General features: G+C 35.3%; 1 protein-coding gene across 3 annotated transcripts in view; it reads right to left on the reverse strand.

Annotated features, from left to right (window-relative positions):
* Nucleotides 1–20,128, reverse strand: part of LOC149533991 (MADS-box protein AGL24-like) — a 160,172-nt gene that overhangs the window by 38,280 nt on the left and 101,764 nt on the right. For all 3 annotated transcript variants that reach the window (XM_089804400.1, XM_089804401.1, XM_089804399.1), the window contains exon 3: nt 18,754–18,808. In XM_089804400.1, the coding sequence (XP_089660526.1) occupies nt 18,754–18,808 (55 nt within the window). The remainder of the gene's footprint in view (nt 1–18,753; nt 18,809–20,128) is intronic.

Here is a 20,128-nt window from a genome sequence, read left to right on the forward strand (position 1 = left end):
AAATGAGAGATTGTTGACATTCCAGTCATGTTTATTATTAGTGACATATACTTACTTAGATTGTGAGTTCATACCGAGCATATTGTACAGTCAATAGTGTATATCAAGTATTTCAGTGTATGCCAAGTTTACCAGTATAAATTGAGTTGTGCAATGTTTACCGAGTTTGCAGTTGATGTGATGTGAGTCCAATATTGACCAAGCTATTCAGTGTTAACCAAGTGACTCAATTTATATTGAGCTCAAGGTGATAGTGTTTACCGATCTATGCAGTGTTAACCAAGTGATTCAGTTTATATGCCGAGTTTCACAGTATTCGCCCAGTCACCAGTGCAGACCGAGTTCAAGACTACTTGGAAGTGATCAGTATGGACCGAGCTTCTATGTCTACCAAGTGCATGACAACGCCAAGCAGTGACAGTGGATACCGAGTATCAAAACCTCACCGAATCAATCTTCAAAGCCCGAGTTTCTACACTTTGGCCGACTTTGTAATATATCGTGTAAACTTGTATTGTGGCCGACTTTGTAATTATGTCATAGGATTGATATATATGCAATGTATTATATCACATCCAATGTATGTATGGAATCAAAAAGGAAGTTATGTAATCATCATAGAAGAGCAGAAGAGCGAATTACAAAGGCTACAACAGTATAAGGAGGACCAAAGATTCATCTATCACAGCAAAGTGATTTGTACACTTAGAGGAATCTCATTCAGCAAACCAAGTTGCAAATCAAAGATTAGCTGCTATTTCATCCTAACAGGTGGATCAGTCAAATCCTTTAACAAAGTAGACCTAACAGTCTTATGTAAATCACTTTACCGAGTGCATACTTCATTGTATGTTTGTAAATCCTTTCACAAGGTTGACCTAGAAGTCCTTATTGCTCCTAACAAGCTAGATCATCATAATTGATCAATGTAAGCCTTAACAGGCCAACTTTATATCACATCAACTAAGATTCTAGATAGAGTTACTTCATTTTTTTTATCAATCTTCAAATATAGGTTACTGTTATCATTTGTCCTTTCAAATCCAATCTTCACCAAATAATTATGTAGTCTTTCATACCATGCTTTTGGGGCTTGTTTCAATCCATCGAGTGCTTTATTAAGTTTGCATACCATGTTCTGCTTATCTGGATCCACAAATCCTACAAGTTGCTCAATGTACACTTCTTCCTCGAGTATACTATTCAGAAATGCAGATTTGACATTCATCTACTATGCCTTGAAATTCTTGTAGGATGAGTATGCGAGCAGGGTTCTGACTCCTTCAAATTTTGCCATAGGAGAAAAAGTTTCTCCATAATCAACTCCCTCTTCTTGAGCATATCTTTTGTATACGAGTCTTTCCTTGCTCCTTGTAACTTCACCATTTTCATTTAGTTTGTTTCCACCAACTTATTTTTCTCCAATCACATTTTTGTCTTTAGGTCTTGGCACTAGGGTCTAAGTATTATTCTTCTCAATTTGTTTAATTTCTTCATTCATTGCCTGAATCCACATTTCATTGTCTAGAGCATCCTTTACTACTTTGGGCGTAAATTCACAAAGTAGGCATGTATCAGTTTTTAGTCTTTTTCTTGTCATAACACTTGATTCAGCATCACCAATGATTTGTTCAACTTTGTGATTTCTTCTCACAAATTTGACTATCATGGGTGGTTTCCCTCTCTACTATTCAATAGGTTTATTCTGGAAAACAACCTCAGGCTCATTAATTATTGCTCATTCAAGTTCTAGTCCAAGTTCAGCATGCTCGACATTCTTTCTCTGATGGTAGGCATTGCCTATCTGCGACTTTGCATCGTCAGTCTATTTTTTGGCAACCACTATCTGTTGCTCAATAGCTTTTTTTTGCAATTCCTCATTACCTATATATTGGGAAACTGCAACTTGGTTTGCTTATTTATTGCATGTAATGTCACTTCTTTTGGTATGCTCGTCTACTTTCATATTTGCACTTTCAAAACTTTGTTGGTGTCAGAATTTAAACACTTATAAACTTTACTCTTGGTGGAAAATCCTAGGAATATACCTTCATCACTCTTTGGATCAAGTTTTTCACTCCTATTATCTTTGAGTATATAGCATTTACTTCCAAAGAGTTTGAAATATTTCACATTAGGAGCATATCCATACCATAGTTCGAAAGGTATAACACCTGTAAATTTTTTGACTTGTACTTTGTTCAGGGTACAGACCAACAGTACTTACAACTTCTCTCCAATACTTCTCTAATATATTCTTCTCCATCATCAATGTTCTTACACAATCCATTATTGATTTGTTACTTCTTTTTTCTATCCCATTCTAAGGAGTGATCCTCGGTGTTGACATTTGTCTTTTGATCCCTTTATCATTGTAGAATATTGAACTCATTGGAAATGAATTCACCACCCGTGTAAGATCTCAAGCGCTTCAGAGTCTTTCTTGTTTATTTTTTGACTCTAGCTAAATACCACTTAGATAACTGAAAAGCATCAAATTTAGCATTAAGGAACATCACACCCATCATCCTAGAATAGTCATCAACACATAGAATGAAATAATTATCTCCACAATAGCTTTGAACATCAATAAGGCCACATAGATCGATATGAACCAATTCCAAAATTTCACTAGAAGTATATGATTTTATCTTGAAACTAGACTTGGTCATTTTTCCCAATTGACATTGTTTAAACAGAGTATTGTCAGGCTTCTTCAATTTAGGCAACCCTCTTACTTTCTTCATTTTACTAATGTTTATCAAATTATCAAAATTCACATGACATAGCCTCTTGTTCCATAACTTAACATCTTCTTGCTGTGCAAACAAACATGTCTGATTAGATAAATCTAGATAGAACAAGTCACCTCTTGTTTGACCACCACTTCCAATTAGCTTACCATCAACATCATATATCTTGGCCTTCTTGTGATGCAAATTCAAATTTCTATCCTGATTTGTTCAATTGTGAAACACTCAACATATAATAGTTAAGTCCTTCAACCCAATAAATATTATCACATTTGATCTTATCAGTCAATTGAATTGTACCTTACCTTTTACAACACATGGAATATCATTGTCAAATTTAACACATCCACCTTTGTATGGTCCAATATCCTCAAATTTACCTCTATCACCAGTCATATGATTATAGAATCCATTATCAATTATCCATCTATCACTGTTCTTCATATAAGAGATTAATGCAGTTTTGTCATCTTCATCAGAATCTCATTTCATAGCAACATAGACAACTTCATCATTGTTACTTTCATAATCAGTGTTAGTTTCATTTTCAGCAATATAACAAGATTTCTTACCTTTTTCATTCCTTTTTTCCTTGTAGTCTCAATCATCTCTTCTTCCTCTTTAATTGCTTTCATTTTTCTCATCTTTGTCTTCTTTTTTAAGACACCTAGCAGCAATATGACCAATATTGTTGCATGAAAAACAAATAATAGGTAATTTACATTTGTATTTACTTCTACCTCTTCCAAATCTTTTTGCAATAAGGGCTTCAATTTCATCAAGGTCATCATCAGAACTATCACTGTCACTCTTCAGATGTTTCCATTTCTTTTTGCTAAGAACTAGGTGTGACTTAGAAACATATTTAATAGTGGTAGGTGTATAGTTATCAAAGTTAGACATCTAAAAAGCAGTAAGTCTACCAACTACACCTTCCAAAGATAACGCGTTACCTCGAGTACATCTTAGTTCTTGAATTGCAGAAACTCTAATGGCATATATACAGAGTAGAGTCCTCAATACCTTGCTTATCATTATTTCATCTTCAATTGTTCCATTTGCACCTCGAATAGTATTGACAACTTCCTTGATTCTTGAGCATTAATGTACTATATTCTCAACATCTATCATTCTCATTTCATCAAATTTACCTCTCAGGCTCTTTGATTTGGCTCTCAAAACATTTTCATCACCTCCATATATAGTCTTTAGTTTGTCCCACATTTTCTTTGCATTGTCACATTCTTTTATATCATCAAACTTGACATGGCTTAGGGCTTGAGCAATCTCCAATGTTGCTTGATTGTTTTTTAATTTTTGTATTAGTTGTTCATCTATCAGAGGAGTAGTTGTTATCTTCACATACTCATTGTCCACAAAATTGATAGAAGCATCACCTATACTGGATATATGCAACCCTGTCAAGTTTTTCCATGCATGAAAGTTCTCATTGTTCAGCCTTGGTACTTTTCTTTTGTGAGTCATGATATTTAGCTTTAAGTACCTTCACACTTTTCTCTATAAGCACTTAGCTCTAATACCAATTGTTATAAATGTTTAGAATAACTGAGAGGAGGGGGTGAATAAATAACTCAAAGTTCATAAGTACAATTTGTACAATTATACATCAAAACATTCAGTGTTCTGCTTATCCTGTTGTTGCTCGTTCCCTGATGTAATGATAAACAAATTACTATCCTAAAAATAATATATTAAGTTGAATGTAAATATGTAAATGTAAATCACCATAAAATATTCAACACAAGTTATGACACTAGGATTTAACATTGAAACCCAATTTGGGAAAAGCCACCAGCATCATGTCATCACTTTTAAATGTGACTTGGTTAGAGGATTTAATCACCCTGTTGGCAGTGGCCTTATCAGAGGACTTTGATCATTCCATTTAGAATGTCACCTTGTTGAAAGATTTAAATAGATTTTCAAGTCCTTGAAATGGCTGTTAGGTCAACCTTTGATTACAAGGATTTCAAAACAAACTATTTACAATGATTAGAAAGAAAGCAGTAGGATTTTAATCTATATGATTATAACTCAATTTTGCAGGTTCAAATCACTATTTCATTCATGTTTTGATTCGTTGATAAGTCCCCTTGCCAACTGAGTCTCTTAACTCGTTTGGCAACCCTTCAAGCAATCATCCCCCTTCACATCAGAACTTAAGCCTTCTACTTATAGATTCATTTATCAACTTCAACGACATTTGAGCAAGTAATTCCTTTTGCCTCACTCTCACTCTTAGACACTTGTGTTCACCCTTGTGCATCTCTATTCCATTTTTCTCTATGTGCATCCTCTCAAAGTTTGGTTCTATACCTCCTTAAATAAGTAATTCTTTCTTTGTCAATTTCAATGATCACTGTAGATCTTAGGGTTTACGATTTGGTTCATCAAGTTTGTTGTATTTGTTTATCTATATTGGTTGATAGCTTGTCTCCCTTAATTCTTCGGTTTATACCCTGACTCTTAAATTCCCCAATGGCTAGTGGAGAACAAAAACATTACCAATAGAATGGGTTAGTGTAGTAATATATCAAAGACCCCTAAATTGAAAGGTACAATTGCCTTTTAGATACAAGATTTGCAATAAATTTTATTTTTCAAGTTTTAGCAGTATGCTCCTAACCAGAGAGAGAGAGGCAAAGACCATATTGTTCAACACCTTAAACACCCTAGGGAATTCAAAATAGGGACTAACTCATGAAATGAATTCTATTGTGACTTAAATGCAAATATGGAAACATGCAAGACTAGCTATGACAGAAAGAGAGTAGGAAGGATGAGAAAATGGGCAATTCCTGGATTATTAAGTTAACTAATATTTTGACAATACCCACATTGTCTATCTTTCAACTAATCCATTAGTCAATTTCTGGCCCTCTCATACAATGAACTAAACTACACATATAAGCTACAGTGTATAGCTGGAAGAATAGAAAAATTCTTATGTTGAAGAAAGTAAAGCATACAATCCACTAAATGAAGGAAAAAAAACCAAGTTCATTCGCAATAATTCAATTTTTAACAATAGCACATTCATTCCAAATACTATATTTGACGCAGACAAAGGGTGAATAACTAGGGCCAAATGCTCACCCAGCTATCCAAACCACCCTGCAAGTGTGAACACAATGGAAGCAAACACAAAGAACAACAACCAAAGGAGTAAAAAGAGTGAAATACTTTTATTGATTCATCAAAATATCCTCATACATGCCCAACTGTAAGGCCATTTGGGTTACGGCCAAATACAAATACATTCACATTCAAAGATCCAACAACAAATTCACACTTTCCAGTTCTGCTCTCCAATCCTCTTCATAAAAACTTGCCTAACTCTAAGTCTAAAAACTCTATATATACTTGTCAAAACGGCTTACAAATCATCTAGAACATTACATAAGAGGAATGTCGACCCAACAACGGTCTAGGCACATGCAAAGAAAAGATCTTAACATAAATTTCGCGATTGAAATAAATCCCGCAAGTTGGTTCACAAAAATCACGTCCAAATGCTAACACTCGGCATAAGAAGGAAAACTCGGCACATGAAGGGTAACTCGACATACACTAGGTAACTCGGTACATGAAGAGTCACTTGGCATACACTGGGTAACTCAGCACATGAAGGAATTGCTATAGTAACTCAACACATAAGGGAATTGCTATAGTAACTCAGCACATGAAGGAATTGCTACAGTAACTAGGCACATGAAGGAATTGCTACAGTAACTAGGCACATGAGTTGAATCCAACTCAAATTGAGAAATCCATGAAGCATCTTCAATATAACTGTTATTCCACTTCACCAAATATTCATAGTAATCCTTTCCTCTTGTACTCCTGCCAACTCTCTGATCTAATATCTGTTCAACTTCTTCAATCTACTTCTTAGAATAATCATCTGATACAACAACTTTATCATCTAACTCATGATACTTACATAAATAAGAAATATTGAATATAAGAGATATATCCATGTCATCAGGTAACTCAACTTCATAAGCATTACCACTGTCAAACTTCTTCAAGATCTTACAAGGTCCAAATTTCTTCATCTTCAGCTTACTGTATGTTCCAACAGGAAATCTTCCTTTCTTTAAATAAACCATCACCTCATCACCAACTTCAAAATCATGATGTCTTCTAGACTTATCAACATTCTCCTTATACTTCTGATTACTTTGTCCCAACCTCAACTTCACTTCCTTATGCAAAGACTCCATAAAATCAACAAATTCTTCTCCTGCAACGCTTCTCTTTTCTTCACCAGCAACATCTCTCAAATCTGATACTCCTCTAGGCTTCATTCCAGTAACAATCTCAAAAGGTGTCTTCCCTGTACTCCTATTCACAGAATTATTATACGCAAATTCAGCTTGTGCTAATACCATCTCCCAATTACTTGGCTTATTCCCAACTAAACATCTCAGCAAATTACTTAAACTTCTATTCACAACCTCTGTTTGTCCATCTATTTGTGGATGGAATGTAGAACTAGACTTTAATTAAGTACCCATCTTCTTCCACAAAGTTTCCCAAAAATAACCAACAAATCTATTGTCTCTGTCAAAAATAATGGTTCTTGGTAATCCATGCAATCTCACAATCTCTTTAAAGAAAAGTTCAACAACATGCTCAAGATTTGATGTCTTCTTACATGGTATGAAATGAGCCATCTTAGAAAATCTGTCCACTACAACAAATATGTAATCATACCCCTTCATTGTCTTAGGTAATCCAAAATAAAATCCACACTGATGTCAAACCAAGGTTTCTCAGGAACAGTAATAGCTGTATACAAACTAGTATTTTCACTTGCTCTTTTTACAATTTGACAAACTCCACAATTCTTTAAAAAAAATTGGACATCCTTATGCATTTGTGGCCAATAATACTTCTCTTTCAGCAAACTCCATGTCTTATCAATTCCAAAATGTTCAGCCAATCCACCACTATGCTTTTCCTTAATCAGATTCAACCTCATAGAACTTCTAAGAATACACAATTGAATGCCTTTGAACTACATACCTTCTTGAATGAAATACTCATCATACTTACTTATGTGATTTGTCAGATTTGGTGCTCTGCACTCTCTCCATGCCTCAGAAAAATTAGGATCAGCAGAATACAACTATTTCATTTCATCAAAACCAAGAACTTCAACCTTTATTTCAATCAACAAAGAACGTATTCTACTCAATGCATTAGCAACTCTTTTAGTAACTCCACTCTTATGCTTAATAAAAAATGTGAAAGTCTGCAAGTACTCAACCCACTTCATATGTCTCTGATTCAATTTATGTTGACTTCCCAAGTATTGTAAAGTTTTATGATCAGTATACAACACAAACTCCTTAAGAATCAAATAATGTCTCCATTTCTTCAAAGCTTGAGCAATAGCATAAAATTCTTGATCATACACAGAATACTTCCTTTTAGCATCATTGAACTTCTCACTAAAGAAAGAAACGGATTTACCTTCTTGACTAAATACAACTCCGATTGCATTACCACTTGCATCAAATTCAACTTGAAATACTTTGTTGAAATCAAGCAAAGCCAATACAGGTAATTCGGCAACCCTTTGTTTCAAAGTCTCAAAACTCTTATCAGCTCCATGTGTCCACTTGAATTCTTTTTCATCTCCCCTCATTGTCTCAGTCATGGTATTACAAACAGAACTAAAATTCCTTATAAACTTCTTGTAAAAACTAGCCAAACCATGAAATGATCTTACCTCACCCACATTCTCAAGTATAGGCCACTCTAAAATTGCTTTGACCTTCTCAGGTACCATCTTCAATCCATCAGCTGAAATCACAAATCCCAAGTACACAATCTTCTACTGCATAAAAGAACACTTTTTTAAATTAATCAGCAACTTTTCCTCTTTCAACCTCTGCAATACTTGTCTGGTATGCTCAGAATCTTCGTCCTTAGTCTTACTGAATATCAAAATATCATCCAAATAAACAATCATGAACTTACCCAAAAATCTTTTCAGAACTTCATTCATCAACCTCATGAAAGTACTAGAAGCATTAGTCAAACAAAAAGGCATAACCAACCATTTATACAAACCATCTTCTATCTTGAAAGCAATCTTCCATTCATCAAGTTTTCTGATTCTGATCTGATGATAGCCACCCTTCAAATCAATCTTGGTAAAATACTTTGCTTCACTCAAACAATGCATTATGTCATCCATCCTCGGCATAGGAAACCTATATTTCACTGTTATCTTGTTAATGGCTCTGGAATCAGTACACATTCTCTATTCTCCGTTCTTTTTAGGTGCTAATACAGCAGGTACAACACATGGACTCAAGCTTTCTCTAATCAAACCTTTCTACAACATCTCATGCACTTGTCTATTAAGTTCTTCATTCTCTATAGGTGTCAATCTACATGGTGTTTTGTTTGGCAAACTAGCGCCAGGAATCAGATCCATACAATGACTTATACTTCTTACTGGAGGTAAACCATCAAGAATATCCTCAGTAATAATGTTTTTATAATCATTCAACAATTCTGTAATTTCTACTGGTACTCGGCTATCACTATCTATTGTCACTCAATCATTACTAGCTTTTGTTGCTCGGTCATTACTACCAACACTCAGTCCTCTAGGAACTATGGAAAAATAGACTTGATTCTTCTTCACTTCTTTTTCAAATTGCTTTCCATTAACTATAAAAACTTTTATTGTAGTGCAACTAACCTCATCTAGACTTTCAATCAAAGGCAACAATATTTGCTTCTTCCCATTCACCCAAAGAGTATATTGATTCAATTTTCCATCATGCATAGCATATCTATCATATTGCCAAGGTCTACCCAAAAAAATATGACAACAATCCATAGACATAATATCACACAAAACTTCATCAAAGTAATGTCCAATCGTAAACTTCACAAGGCATTGTTCACTTACCAATATCTTATGCTCATCTTTGATCCATGAAATAGGAGAGGGTTTAGGATGCTTTAGCCTTTGCAATTGCAACTTTGTAACCAACTCTTCTGATGCCAAATTTGTAGAACTTCCACTGTCAATGATCACTTTGTAGCATTTTCCAGCCATCTTAAATCTGGTCTTGAAAAGACTTCTCCTTAAAACAGGTTCCTCATCACTTCCCTTATTACATAAGGTTCTTCTCACCATCAAATTTTCTCCAGCCTCAAGTCCACTTGGTGAACCCTCGTCATCTCCCTGAATCACAGTATTTTTGTTACCTTGCCCACTTTCAGACAATCTACATTCAAACGATCTATGTCCCTCTTTACCACATCTGAAACAATTACCACGAAAACCACCTCTAGAATTACCTCTTCCTCAGTAAGATCCAGAACATCCTCGGTATGAGCTACCACCTCTCCACTCAGTCTTGTTTTTGTCATCTTTCTTCCATTCAGATTTGCCTTTATCCTGCACAAAATTGTCAGATCTGCCACCTTCACCATAAGATCTACCTCTACCCCTCTAGAATCTACTACCTCTACCTCTTTGTCTTTGTTCATGCTTCTTTGTCAAGATCTCCTTAGCTTTCAAGGCATATTGATATGACTTTTCTATGCTTTTTAACTTCACAAAACTTATTTCATCTTGAATTCCAGATCTCAATCTATTTTTACCTAGCAATTTTTTCAACATCATCATCTACATGTCCAGATCTGATGTCCAATCTATAGAATTCCTCGGTATACTGTTTCACAGTCATGTCCTTTTCTTTCAAATTTTGCATCTTTCTCAACAAGCTAACTTGGTAATCAGCAAGAAAGAATTTGTTCTTTACCTTGTTCACCACCTTTGGCCAAGTTATGATCTTCTCCTTTCCTCTCTTTTATCTATCAGTTTGCAAGTGCTCCCACCATAGTGACGCATGACCTTTCAGCATAGTGACTGCAATCTTCACCTTTCTATTATCAGGACTGTTTGCATATTAGAGATCCAATCCAACACAACATTGGTATCCAATTTTCCATCATAAGGAACAACTTCTACAAAAGGCTTTGAATTTTCCCTAGACAACACTGGCAACAATCTTTCCTCATCTTGATCTTCTTCAGGTTCAACATTATGGTTTGATGTTGCTGCTTCATCATCACTTGCATCATCAAGATGTGCTCCTCACCTCTGGGTTGTCTCCACAACATCTAATCTAGCTGCAACTTATCTCAATTGATCCAATATGGCGTTATCAGCATTTCCTCTACCACAAACCATCTTTACAAATTAGGTTCCTACAAGATCGTAACCCTCTGCAAGTTATAAGTCAAATCCGCAGATTTGCCACCCTACAACCAAATCTAAATCAAGGTTCTACATGGTCCAATCTCTACAAGGATGAACCTCAAGCTCTAATACCACCTAACATAGGTAAAGGGTAAATAACTAGGGCCAAAGGCTCACCTAGCTATCCAAACCACCCTGCAAGAGTTAACACAACGGAAGTAAACGCAAAGAACAACAACCAAAGGAGGAAGAAGAGTGAAACACTTTTATTGATTCATCAAAATATCTTGATATATGCCCAACTGTAAGGCCTTCTGGGTTATTGAAAAATACAAATACATTCACATTCAAAGATCCAATAACAAATTCGCACTTTCCAATTCTACTCTCCAATCCTCTTCCCAACAACTTGCTTAACTCTAAGTCTAAACACTCTATATATACTTGCCAAAACGGCTTACAAATCATTCTAGAACATTACATAAGACGAATGCCGACCCAAAAATAGTCTAGACACATCCCAAGAAAAGATCTTAACATAAATTTTGTGATTGAAATAAATCCTGCAAGTTAGCTCGCAGAAATCACGTCCAAATGCTGACACTTGGCATAAGCAGGAAAATATAGCACATGAAGGGTTACTCGACATACACTGGGTAAATCGGCACATGGAGTCACTTGGCATACACTAGGTAACTCGGCACATGAAGGAATTGCTACAATAACGAGGCACATGAAAGAATTGCTACAATAACTAAGCAGCACCAACTTGCAGAATGAACAAAAATGAGTAGGATAACAAGGCAACCCAAGATGCTCCTGCATCAATATTGTAACTAAATGAATAGCAGAATTAAAAATGGACTAAAAGTCAGACATAGTAGTCCCGGCTACAAAGGTTTTCCCACAAGTAACTTTGTCGATCTTATTAACTTCACAAAAGGTTACATTTATAGGCCTTCTCAGAATGGCCAGTTACATTAGATGATTGCAATGCAGAGGATCTCTAAATAAAATAAACTAAAAATAGGACATGACTAAATCATTGTCCATTACAAAGGCTAAGCTAAGTGAATGAGACATGTCCAGGTGAATGTAAGAGCATCATGCCTTCTTAGGAGTAACTGCCCTAGCTCTATAAGCTTTCATTGCAGCAATTACTTTATCTAGTTCCTCGATACTGGGATGATGATATTGTTAGCTCGAATCATCCAGTAGTAGTGCATCTTTGTTAACTCATCCACTCTAGCAACCTTTGACTGGAACTTCTCTGATGCCCTCCTTATGTTCGCGTTAGCTGTTGAAAGCTCTTGGATTTTTGACATTTGGAAATTGAGTGAATCAACAGGTTCATCAACAAATGTTAGTAATTTTGACTTCATCCTCTGAATATCTACTAGTTTGCCATTAGCAACCACAAAGGACTCTATGTTCAGCACTTTCAAATATTCAAATAGCTTTTCTATTAGCTTTTGCACCAGGTCATTCATGTCCTTAAGCTCATTTGCAGATCTTGGAGATCTTTCCACTATAAATTCCAAAGATTGCTTCTAGTGAAACAATGGCTCATTACCTATTTTAAGGATCCCATGGGAGATAGCAACATTGGTCTTCTTATTGACCACTTCTTGCAATAGTGCCAATTGCTCTATTAGTCTATCTGTTGTGTTTTGCATGGTAATTTGATGGCTAGAAGTTGCCTCTCTTAACTTGTGAGCATCTAACAGTAGATTTCCCAAATTCTCAATGAGTGGGGGACCTTGTGCCTTCATCTAATCAACTCATGCACAACCAATTTGCCTGAACTACCTTCTCGCTGCAGCTTCATAATTAAATTGTTGTTCTCCTATGCAATCAGGTCGAATTGGCTTGTTTAGGTACTCCCAAATGCAAATGTAATATATTCCATCAAATATTTGTTTGAGGCCTTGAGGACCTCTTTTTCAGCTCTTAGTTCTTCTAGCCTGTGCTCAATTTTCTCATTGGTGGGCTTCCATATATTCACCATGGAGTCATGAATAAGGATACCTAGTCCACCATTCTGCTCTGAAAGTCATTTACGGTAAGCTCATAGAGCTTCCCCTCTTTTTGGGGCTCTACAATCTCTACCAATATATGTCCAGTAGAAGTATCACTAGCCAAAGCTGCAATGGATTTCTATTTTTTTGTCTTCTTCAAGGGTGGATGAGAAGAAGTAGCTTGTGTGATAAGATCATTTGATGGGTCGACTTCTTCATACCTTTGCTTCTTTCGATGAATGGTTTCCTCCAACAATGACTTTGTTGAGAGGACATTGGTTGCAGACTACAGGGCAGTAGGATCAAACAACTTCCAAGGGACTAGGTGAGTTTTCTTGCTCTAAGAAGCAGCAGTGAAGGCAGCAACTTTAGTTACTGAGAGGGCCAAAGTATCTCCTTCTTGTGATGTATCTTGTCCATCCATTGGGTTAGTGTCACCATCCAAATTGATGACTTCAACAGGAGAGGTTGGCTTGGCCACTGATTTCTCTTGCTCTTTCTCCTTCTTTTTTCCCTTGTCTCCTTCCTTCTTCCAAACTTTTTTGGTGTGCAGAAGAGAGCCACCTCTACAGGTAGGAATGATTGGCACATTCTTGTCTGGAGGTTGGTCTCCACCTTTGCCAATACACTGTGTTGGCCCTGCAGATGTTGAAGTAGCAATTGTGGTGGTAGTTGCTGCAATTGATTGGACAACTCTAAAAGATACCACACATGTAAAACTAGTGCTTCCTATTCTCTTCTTCCTTGCTCGGGTCCACTACACCCAGTTATTCGTTCTCTCTATAATTTTGTGGATGAGGACCTCCATGGTGTCAACAACAGGACGTGTAGGTAGGGTAGACATAATGGAAGTGTCTTTGATCTTCTCGTAAGACAAGGTATGCATGTACGAGCCATCATCTACAAGGTCGGAAACATCAATATAATCATTGTACAATTTAATTTCATCAATATTTAACCAGGACCAAAACTTCTCCCAAGTCTAGTACTCATTAAGACATCAAACCCAGTAATCTTTGATGTCTAGAACATGTCTGTGGGCATATCCCAACTTAAAATGGCCCCTCATGAGGTTCACTGGATCATATTGAGCCTTGAGTACCTCATAATCAATCAATTTGATCTTGCCTTCAAAGCTCTTCATTAGATTTCAAGCATCGGATCTAGAAGCACTAGAATAGGGTCCATCCAATATGGGGAAGGAAATCCTAGCTATCTTCTTCACATTTGAACACAAGGTGTTCACTTTAAGAAATTCTCGACATAACTAGACCAGAACGACCTTGTCCTCCAGGTATCTAGGATGTCCTTTGGGAAATCCATCAAAGGCGCATATCCATAGGTAGGAGAAGCATGGAAACTAGATGAATGAGCATCCAAATTGGCTATTAGCCGAAATTGCTTCAGGTGAAAATCTTCTCTTAAGGCAGCCTTGTAATTCTCAACACAATCGCATTCTAAAGGCATCATGCACTGCCACATATTCGTTGAAACTACTTTACAGCTCTAGGTGCGAGTAGCACTCATACACCTTTATACGTTTATCATAATTTTGAACATTGGGAAGGTCAGGCCATAGGTGATGTGAAGCCAAGGCATAGATTAGATAAGAGGATATGTAGAAATGTTTGAATACTTGCGCTGAATTCATCCATGAAACTAACTCATTAGAGATGATCTCAGGCCAATCGATTTGAAGACCTTCGGCATAGATAGCTTGCACTAGGAAAAACTGGTGCTCAATAAATTCTAGAACTTCTCCCTTTTCCTTTAGCTTGAGCAGCAAGGCGAGGGTCTCTACGATCTCCCTTTTCAAATTAGTTCTGAAAAGGGTCTTGGGCATCTTGCTCTTATTCGAGCGTGGTGTTTGAAACCAAGTCCTTTGCATATCCTCCCTCCTTAGGGTCTTCTTGTTGTTCAACATGGATACAGAAGAGCCGAAGTCAATATCACAATATTCCTTTAGAGGGATGACAAACGCATATTGCATTAAAGCTTTGTCGATTGAGAGAACTATGGCCTGATCAGGAAACAGAATTTGCTTTGTTTCTGGATCGTATCTCTCAATACATCTGTTACTAACTTTGGAGCTTGTACTACCATGGGAAATCTGACCGTTTCTATCAATCCGCTCTCTTTTAGCTTTTGAGTGATTAGGTGAATAGGTTGAGACTTATGTCCTCTATGGAGATCACCTAAATCATAAAACTTGAATGACGTATCTATTAAATCCTTCAATTCACTCTCTAGACCTATAAGCTTATCATAACCCACAACTCTAATTTCTATTTGCTATGATTGCACATGATGCATTTCTCGATAACTAGTCATTTTCAAATACTTGAGGAAACAAATTTCAAGCAATTCTGATGAAATAGATATAAGAATCCAAATGTTGGTGCTACACAAACAAAATTAAGTTCGGCCAACCATCATAATTGTAGGATTTGCATGCCAACCATCATAATTGTAGGATTTGCATTAAATTTCATAATCAACGACTATTTAAACTTTCCATTTTGACGCACATAAAAAATCATAACCCCAAAAGCCTTCTTACTTAAAGTAAAGTTTTATCACTAGAAGTCACTTACCAAAACAAGGGCTTTACTTTTGCGGAAAGTGCCTTGTTGCACTTCAGAATACGAAATAAAGATATATTCGATAACTTAACATGTGCAGTGGAGAGAGAAACTTTTCCATAAGCACAACTTTTCTTTAATTTGAAATCGTAGTGCGATGAATGATCCTTTAATAGCTTGCACACTTCACTCTTTCATTTTTTGCCTTAATCATTTAACAATTAGTTTTCTTTATATTGGGGCCGCACCTTCATAGCTGACTTTTCTAGAAGTATCTCTTGGGCATCTCCGGAGAATATTCGCACATTAAAGTGACTTTAGTTTCTATTTTCAAAGACTTTGGAGAAGTGGCCTTTCACATTACCTAGGGATGGAAAACCCCTCTCCAAGCAACATTTTTCGGAGTAAAGAAAACTCTGCAGTATTTTTTCTTTAATCTGAGTCTAATGGCTACGAGGTTAGATCTCGAGCATGCATCATTGATTATGAGCTCAAAATAGTTCTTTTTAACATCATGCTCATACTGCTTGTACAAAAAGACTTAAAATTGGCACAAGCTATATTAGCTTCGGAAGCAAGACAAAATATATTCACTTCCACTAGTGAGTAGCTAGAAACCCGCAAAACCGTCTTTCTAAATTTGAGTAGATTTTTACCTTAGAAACTTAACTCGAGACCTTCATGGCTTTGAGTTGCACCTTCGTGGATCATTCCATTATAATATAACCATATGCATAGCTTATTAATGCCTTGTTGACTTTGTTCTTCAGATACGTGCTTGATGAAGTTCGCCAAAGGGGAAAACAACTTGATTGCTTAGAATCTGTAGGAAATGGTATACTAGGGCAAGATAGCAGATATTGAAAAACAGAAAATTTACTTCTCATTAGGGGGTCGCCCAACACATCTCAACCGCTCCTAAATCACCTAGACCCCAAACACATTATTATAACAGGAAACTCTCATGGAAGAATAGGTAAAGGCCATGCCAAGGAGACTCGAAAAAGGTACAAAGTGAGAGCCTTGGGAAAGGACGAGAAGTAGGTCACCTAGACGCTACTTACACATGCAATCTTGAACAAAAACTCAATCAATACCAACAATTATAACTTGACAAGGAAGAAACTAATAGTTGGAAAAAATCTTCTCGATCATCCTCTAGAAACTTATCATCCTTCGAATTGGATCATAGGTATTATACCTAATCCTCATCTTAAATTTAATGATCCAACTCGTCAATCTTTTCTTCAACATGGTTTACATATCGCAACAAATCAACTGAGTCAGCTTGAAATCACAGTTCTTAAACACATTCAAAATACACTCACTCGATAATCACTAAGTTCTAACACTCATTGATCACTTAATCACTTGGGTGCTATAGAATTTATGGCTTGGCATCAACTATTTGGCTTGGTCGATATTGATGCTCGGTCAACACTAGCATCAATCAACATTCCTTGTTCTTTTACTCTATTGCTCAGTTAATCTTTACATTCATGATATAAACAATCACTTTGTCTTGTCAAAGTCTAACTAACCAAATGTCCATTGTAGCTTCATTTCCATAACTCAACCTTTTGTCTAGGTGCTATTGTTATGAGCAATGTCTAGGTGCTATTGTTATGAGCAATCTCTCAAATCCTCTTCATCAATCAAATAGATATCACATTTAGATCAAATAGCAACATGTCTTATTAGTAGATTTGACACCATTGACAAAACAATAATTGTTCCAATTGTAAGTTTCCAACACACACTTTGTATGTATGGTAGCTTCTTTAAATCATCCAAACTATAAAACCCACTTTTACTCTCCCGTACAATATTTTCATAAGCCTTCTCTTGGACATGAGGATTTGTTCTGAGATAAGCAAGAGCCCATTCTATGGAAATAGAGGTGTTGTCTATGCAAGAGGGAAGAGTTCATACAAGTTTCACCTCAGGTATTCCCTATAACTGCGAGAAAGTGAAATGAAGCGCAACATGAGACACAAAACATCATCTCAGAGAGACTTCCAGATCCTTTAAGTCCTGATTGACAAAGGAACACAGAAGTGAGAAGTACAAAATTAATAAAGAAGCATATCTCCTCTTTTACTGAAGAAAATATTTTTGGCAATATATTCTTCAAGCTGGGACAAGAAAACATTATCTCCAAAGTCAGACCCTTGCAATATATTAAAATGTAGCCAATGTGGAATCCTCGTTGCATAAAATGAATCCTTGCTAACACAAACCAAATTATCCTCTTTGATTCTAGCACATCGTGTCCCACTATGCCATCGTTCTCTGCAATAAAATAACCCTTATTTGCCAATTTATCTTGCAACATTTCATGTATTATGTTTGACAAGTCCGCACCATTTTGTAGAATGTGCAGAAGATTTGATAAAAGAACTATTAAAAAAAAAAATCTAATTTTGATTCTCGCAACCAAACACAAAAACATTTATCTTCAGATTTCTCTTCTGGGTCAATCAAACAGGTTTGTGATATTCCTGAAATTATTTTAAGAATAAGTGAATTTCTAAAGTGAGCTTATTCCACCATAGTCGATTGCTGCACTCAGCGATTCCTGCAACCTAACAAACCCTAATGGTATTGGTGAATCTAGTAGTTAATTAAGACACACTTCCAAAAATATTTCGATAATATGTTCTTAGAGTAACTAGAACTACAGGCTTCGAAAATGTAAGAAAAGTATTCAATAGACAATTGTGAAAATGTAGTTTCTATTGGAAAGTAATTAATTAAAATAATGACAAATAGAATGGCATTTGATAAAATCTTGCTAAGGTCGTGACAATTCAGCTATCCAATTTAGTCCAACTTATTCTCCAATTTTAAAATAAATAATATAAACTATTCGGAGCTAAAATGTTCTCTGAAGTGGAGTAGACTTTCATCAATACTTATTCTACTTTCAATTAAGCTACAATACTCAAAATTAGTGCAACAACTATGTGTAACATTCTTCAATATAAATACTATGCATTCTTATTTAAAATGCTAATATGTCTAGCTAAATTAAAATAAAAATAAAAATAGATGTCTTTTTTAAATCAAAATAAAAAGACACTATAATATTATGATCGTGATGTGTACAATAAATAGGAATTTATAAGTCCTAGGTATACCTCAAGTTTGGGTTGTTTGTCATGTACCGTGTATTTCTGCAAAACCATTTTCATGCTGCACAAAAAATATAATGAAATAAACATCATTTTATTTTTTTAAATAATAATATTTGTTCACAAGATCAACAATTCTTTCTTTATACTATACTTAAAATTGACATTACATTCTAAGTTAACTTTGATTACAATAGTTCATTAGCAAAGGAGATGAACTACAAAAGAGATTATATATGTCCTTGTGATAGTGAAATAGGAATAATTATTTTTATTAAAAATATTTTTAAATTATTTTTACTAAAAATATTTCTAAATTATTTTTTTACTAATTTCTTGAAAAAAAGTTTATAAAATGTATCACAATATTTAGAACTTGTTTCTATGTATAGTTAGATTTTATTAATAAAGAAAATTAACTTACAATTATGTTGAGATCGGAATTCTTCTTTATCTTAGAGAAATACTTATAATTGTCATTATAAATACAATGTCTCTAAATTTACTTCATTGGTTTGTAAACTTAAAGTTGATCTAGAATATATCTTGATTTTCCAAATCTCTCTTTACTTGATGTGCAAACTAAGAGTTGATGTAATCTACCTCAGTTCTTCAAATCTATCCCTAATTTATTTGTAAAGAACGAGTTGTTGACATGTAATTTATTTCTTAATGGCTTTTGAGAATGAAACTAGTATTAAGTTTTGTGAGGATCCATGAAAAAATATCGGAATGATATGCATAAGACAACTCCATACACTCCTAAGCAGTATGGAGATGTAGAGAGGATGACCCTGATATTAATGAAGAGGGATAGTGATGTAGGAGCATCCTGTGTGTAACGGCAATCTTGTATTACTTAAAAATATTGTTGTTATCTTTTCATATATGAGTCTTTCAACAAAGAGTTATTATTTGTAGAAACCTATTATTTTTAGTCAAGATGAGAATATTATGCTTTCATAAGTGGAGCTTCATCTTAGAAATATCAGCTTGCCAATTGAGTTCCATTACAATACCATTTGTATCAGTGAAGTCATTGAGAATATATGGTATAAAATGGTTAAATATATTTTGAAGGCCCTAGAAGCTCTAGAATGAGATCAAACCTTGGTTGATGGTGCTCATACGGTTGATACGCTGTAAATTAGGAGGTGTTTCTAAAAAGAGGTTATCATAGTCAATCATAGCTACAGTTAAAAAGTTGTCATCTCTGGAAGTTTAACTACCTTAAAATTTAAAAATAAAATTATTTGGAATGAATCAAATGCAATAAAATATGAAAGATATAATGATGTAGGTTTACCAACTTAAAATAGATGCACTTGTCTTTTAAAACCATCTAGGATACGTTTCATAGTGACTTCTTGCACCATGGATG

This window comes from Cupressus sempervirens, chromosome 10 (genome assembly GCF_028749045.1).
Source record: "Cupressus sempervirens isolate cs-2001-9-10 chromosome 10, ASM2874904v1, whole genome shotgun sequence".
NCBI classification, from domain to species: Eukaryota; Viridiplantae; Streptophyta; class Pinopsida; order Cupressales; family Cupressaceae; genus Cupressus; species Cupressus sempervirens.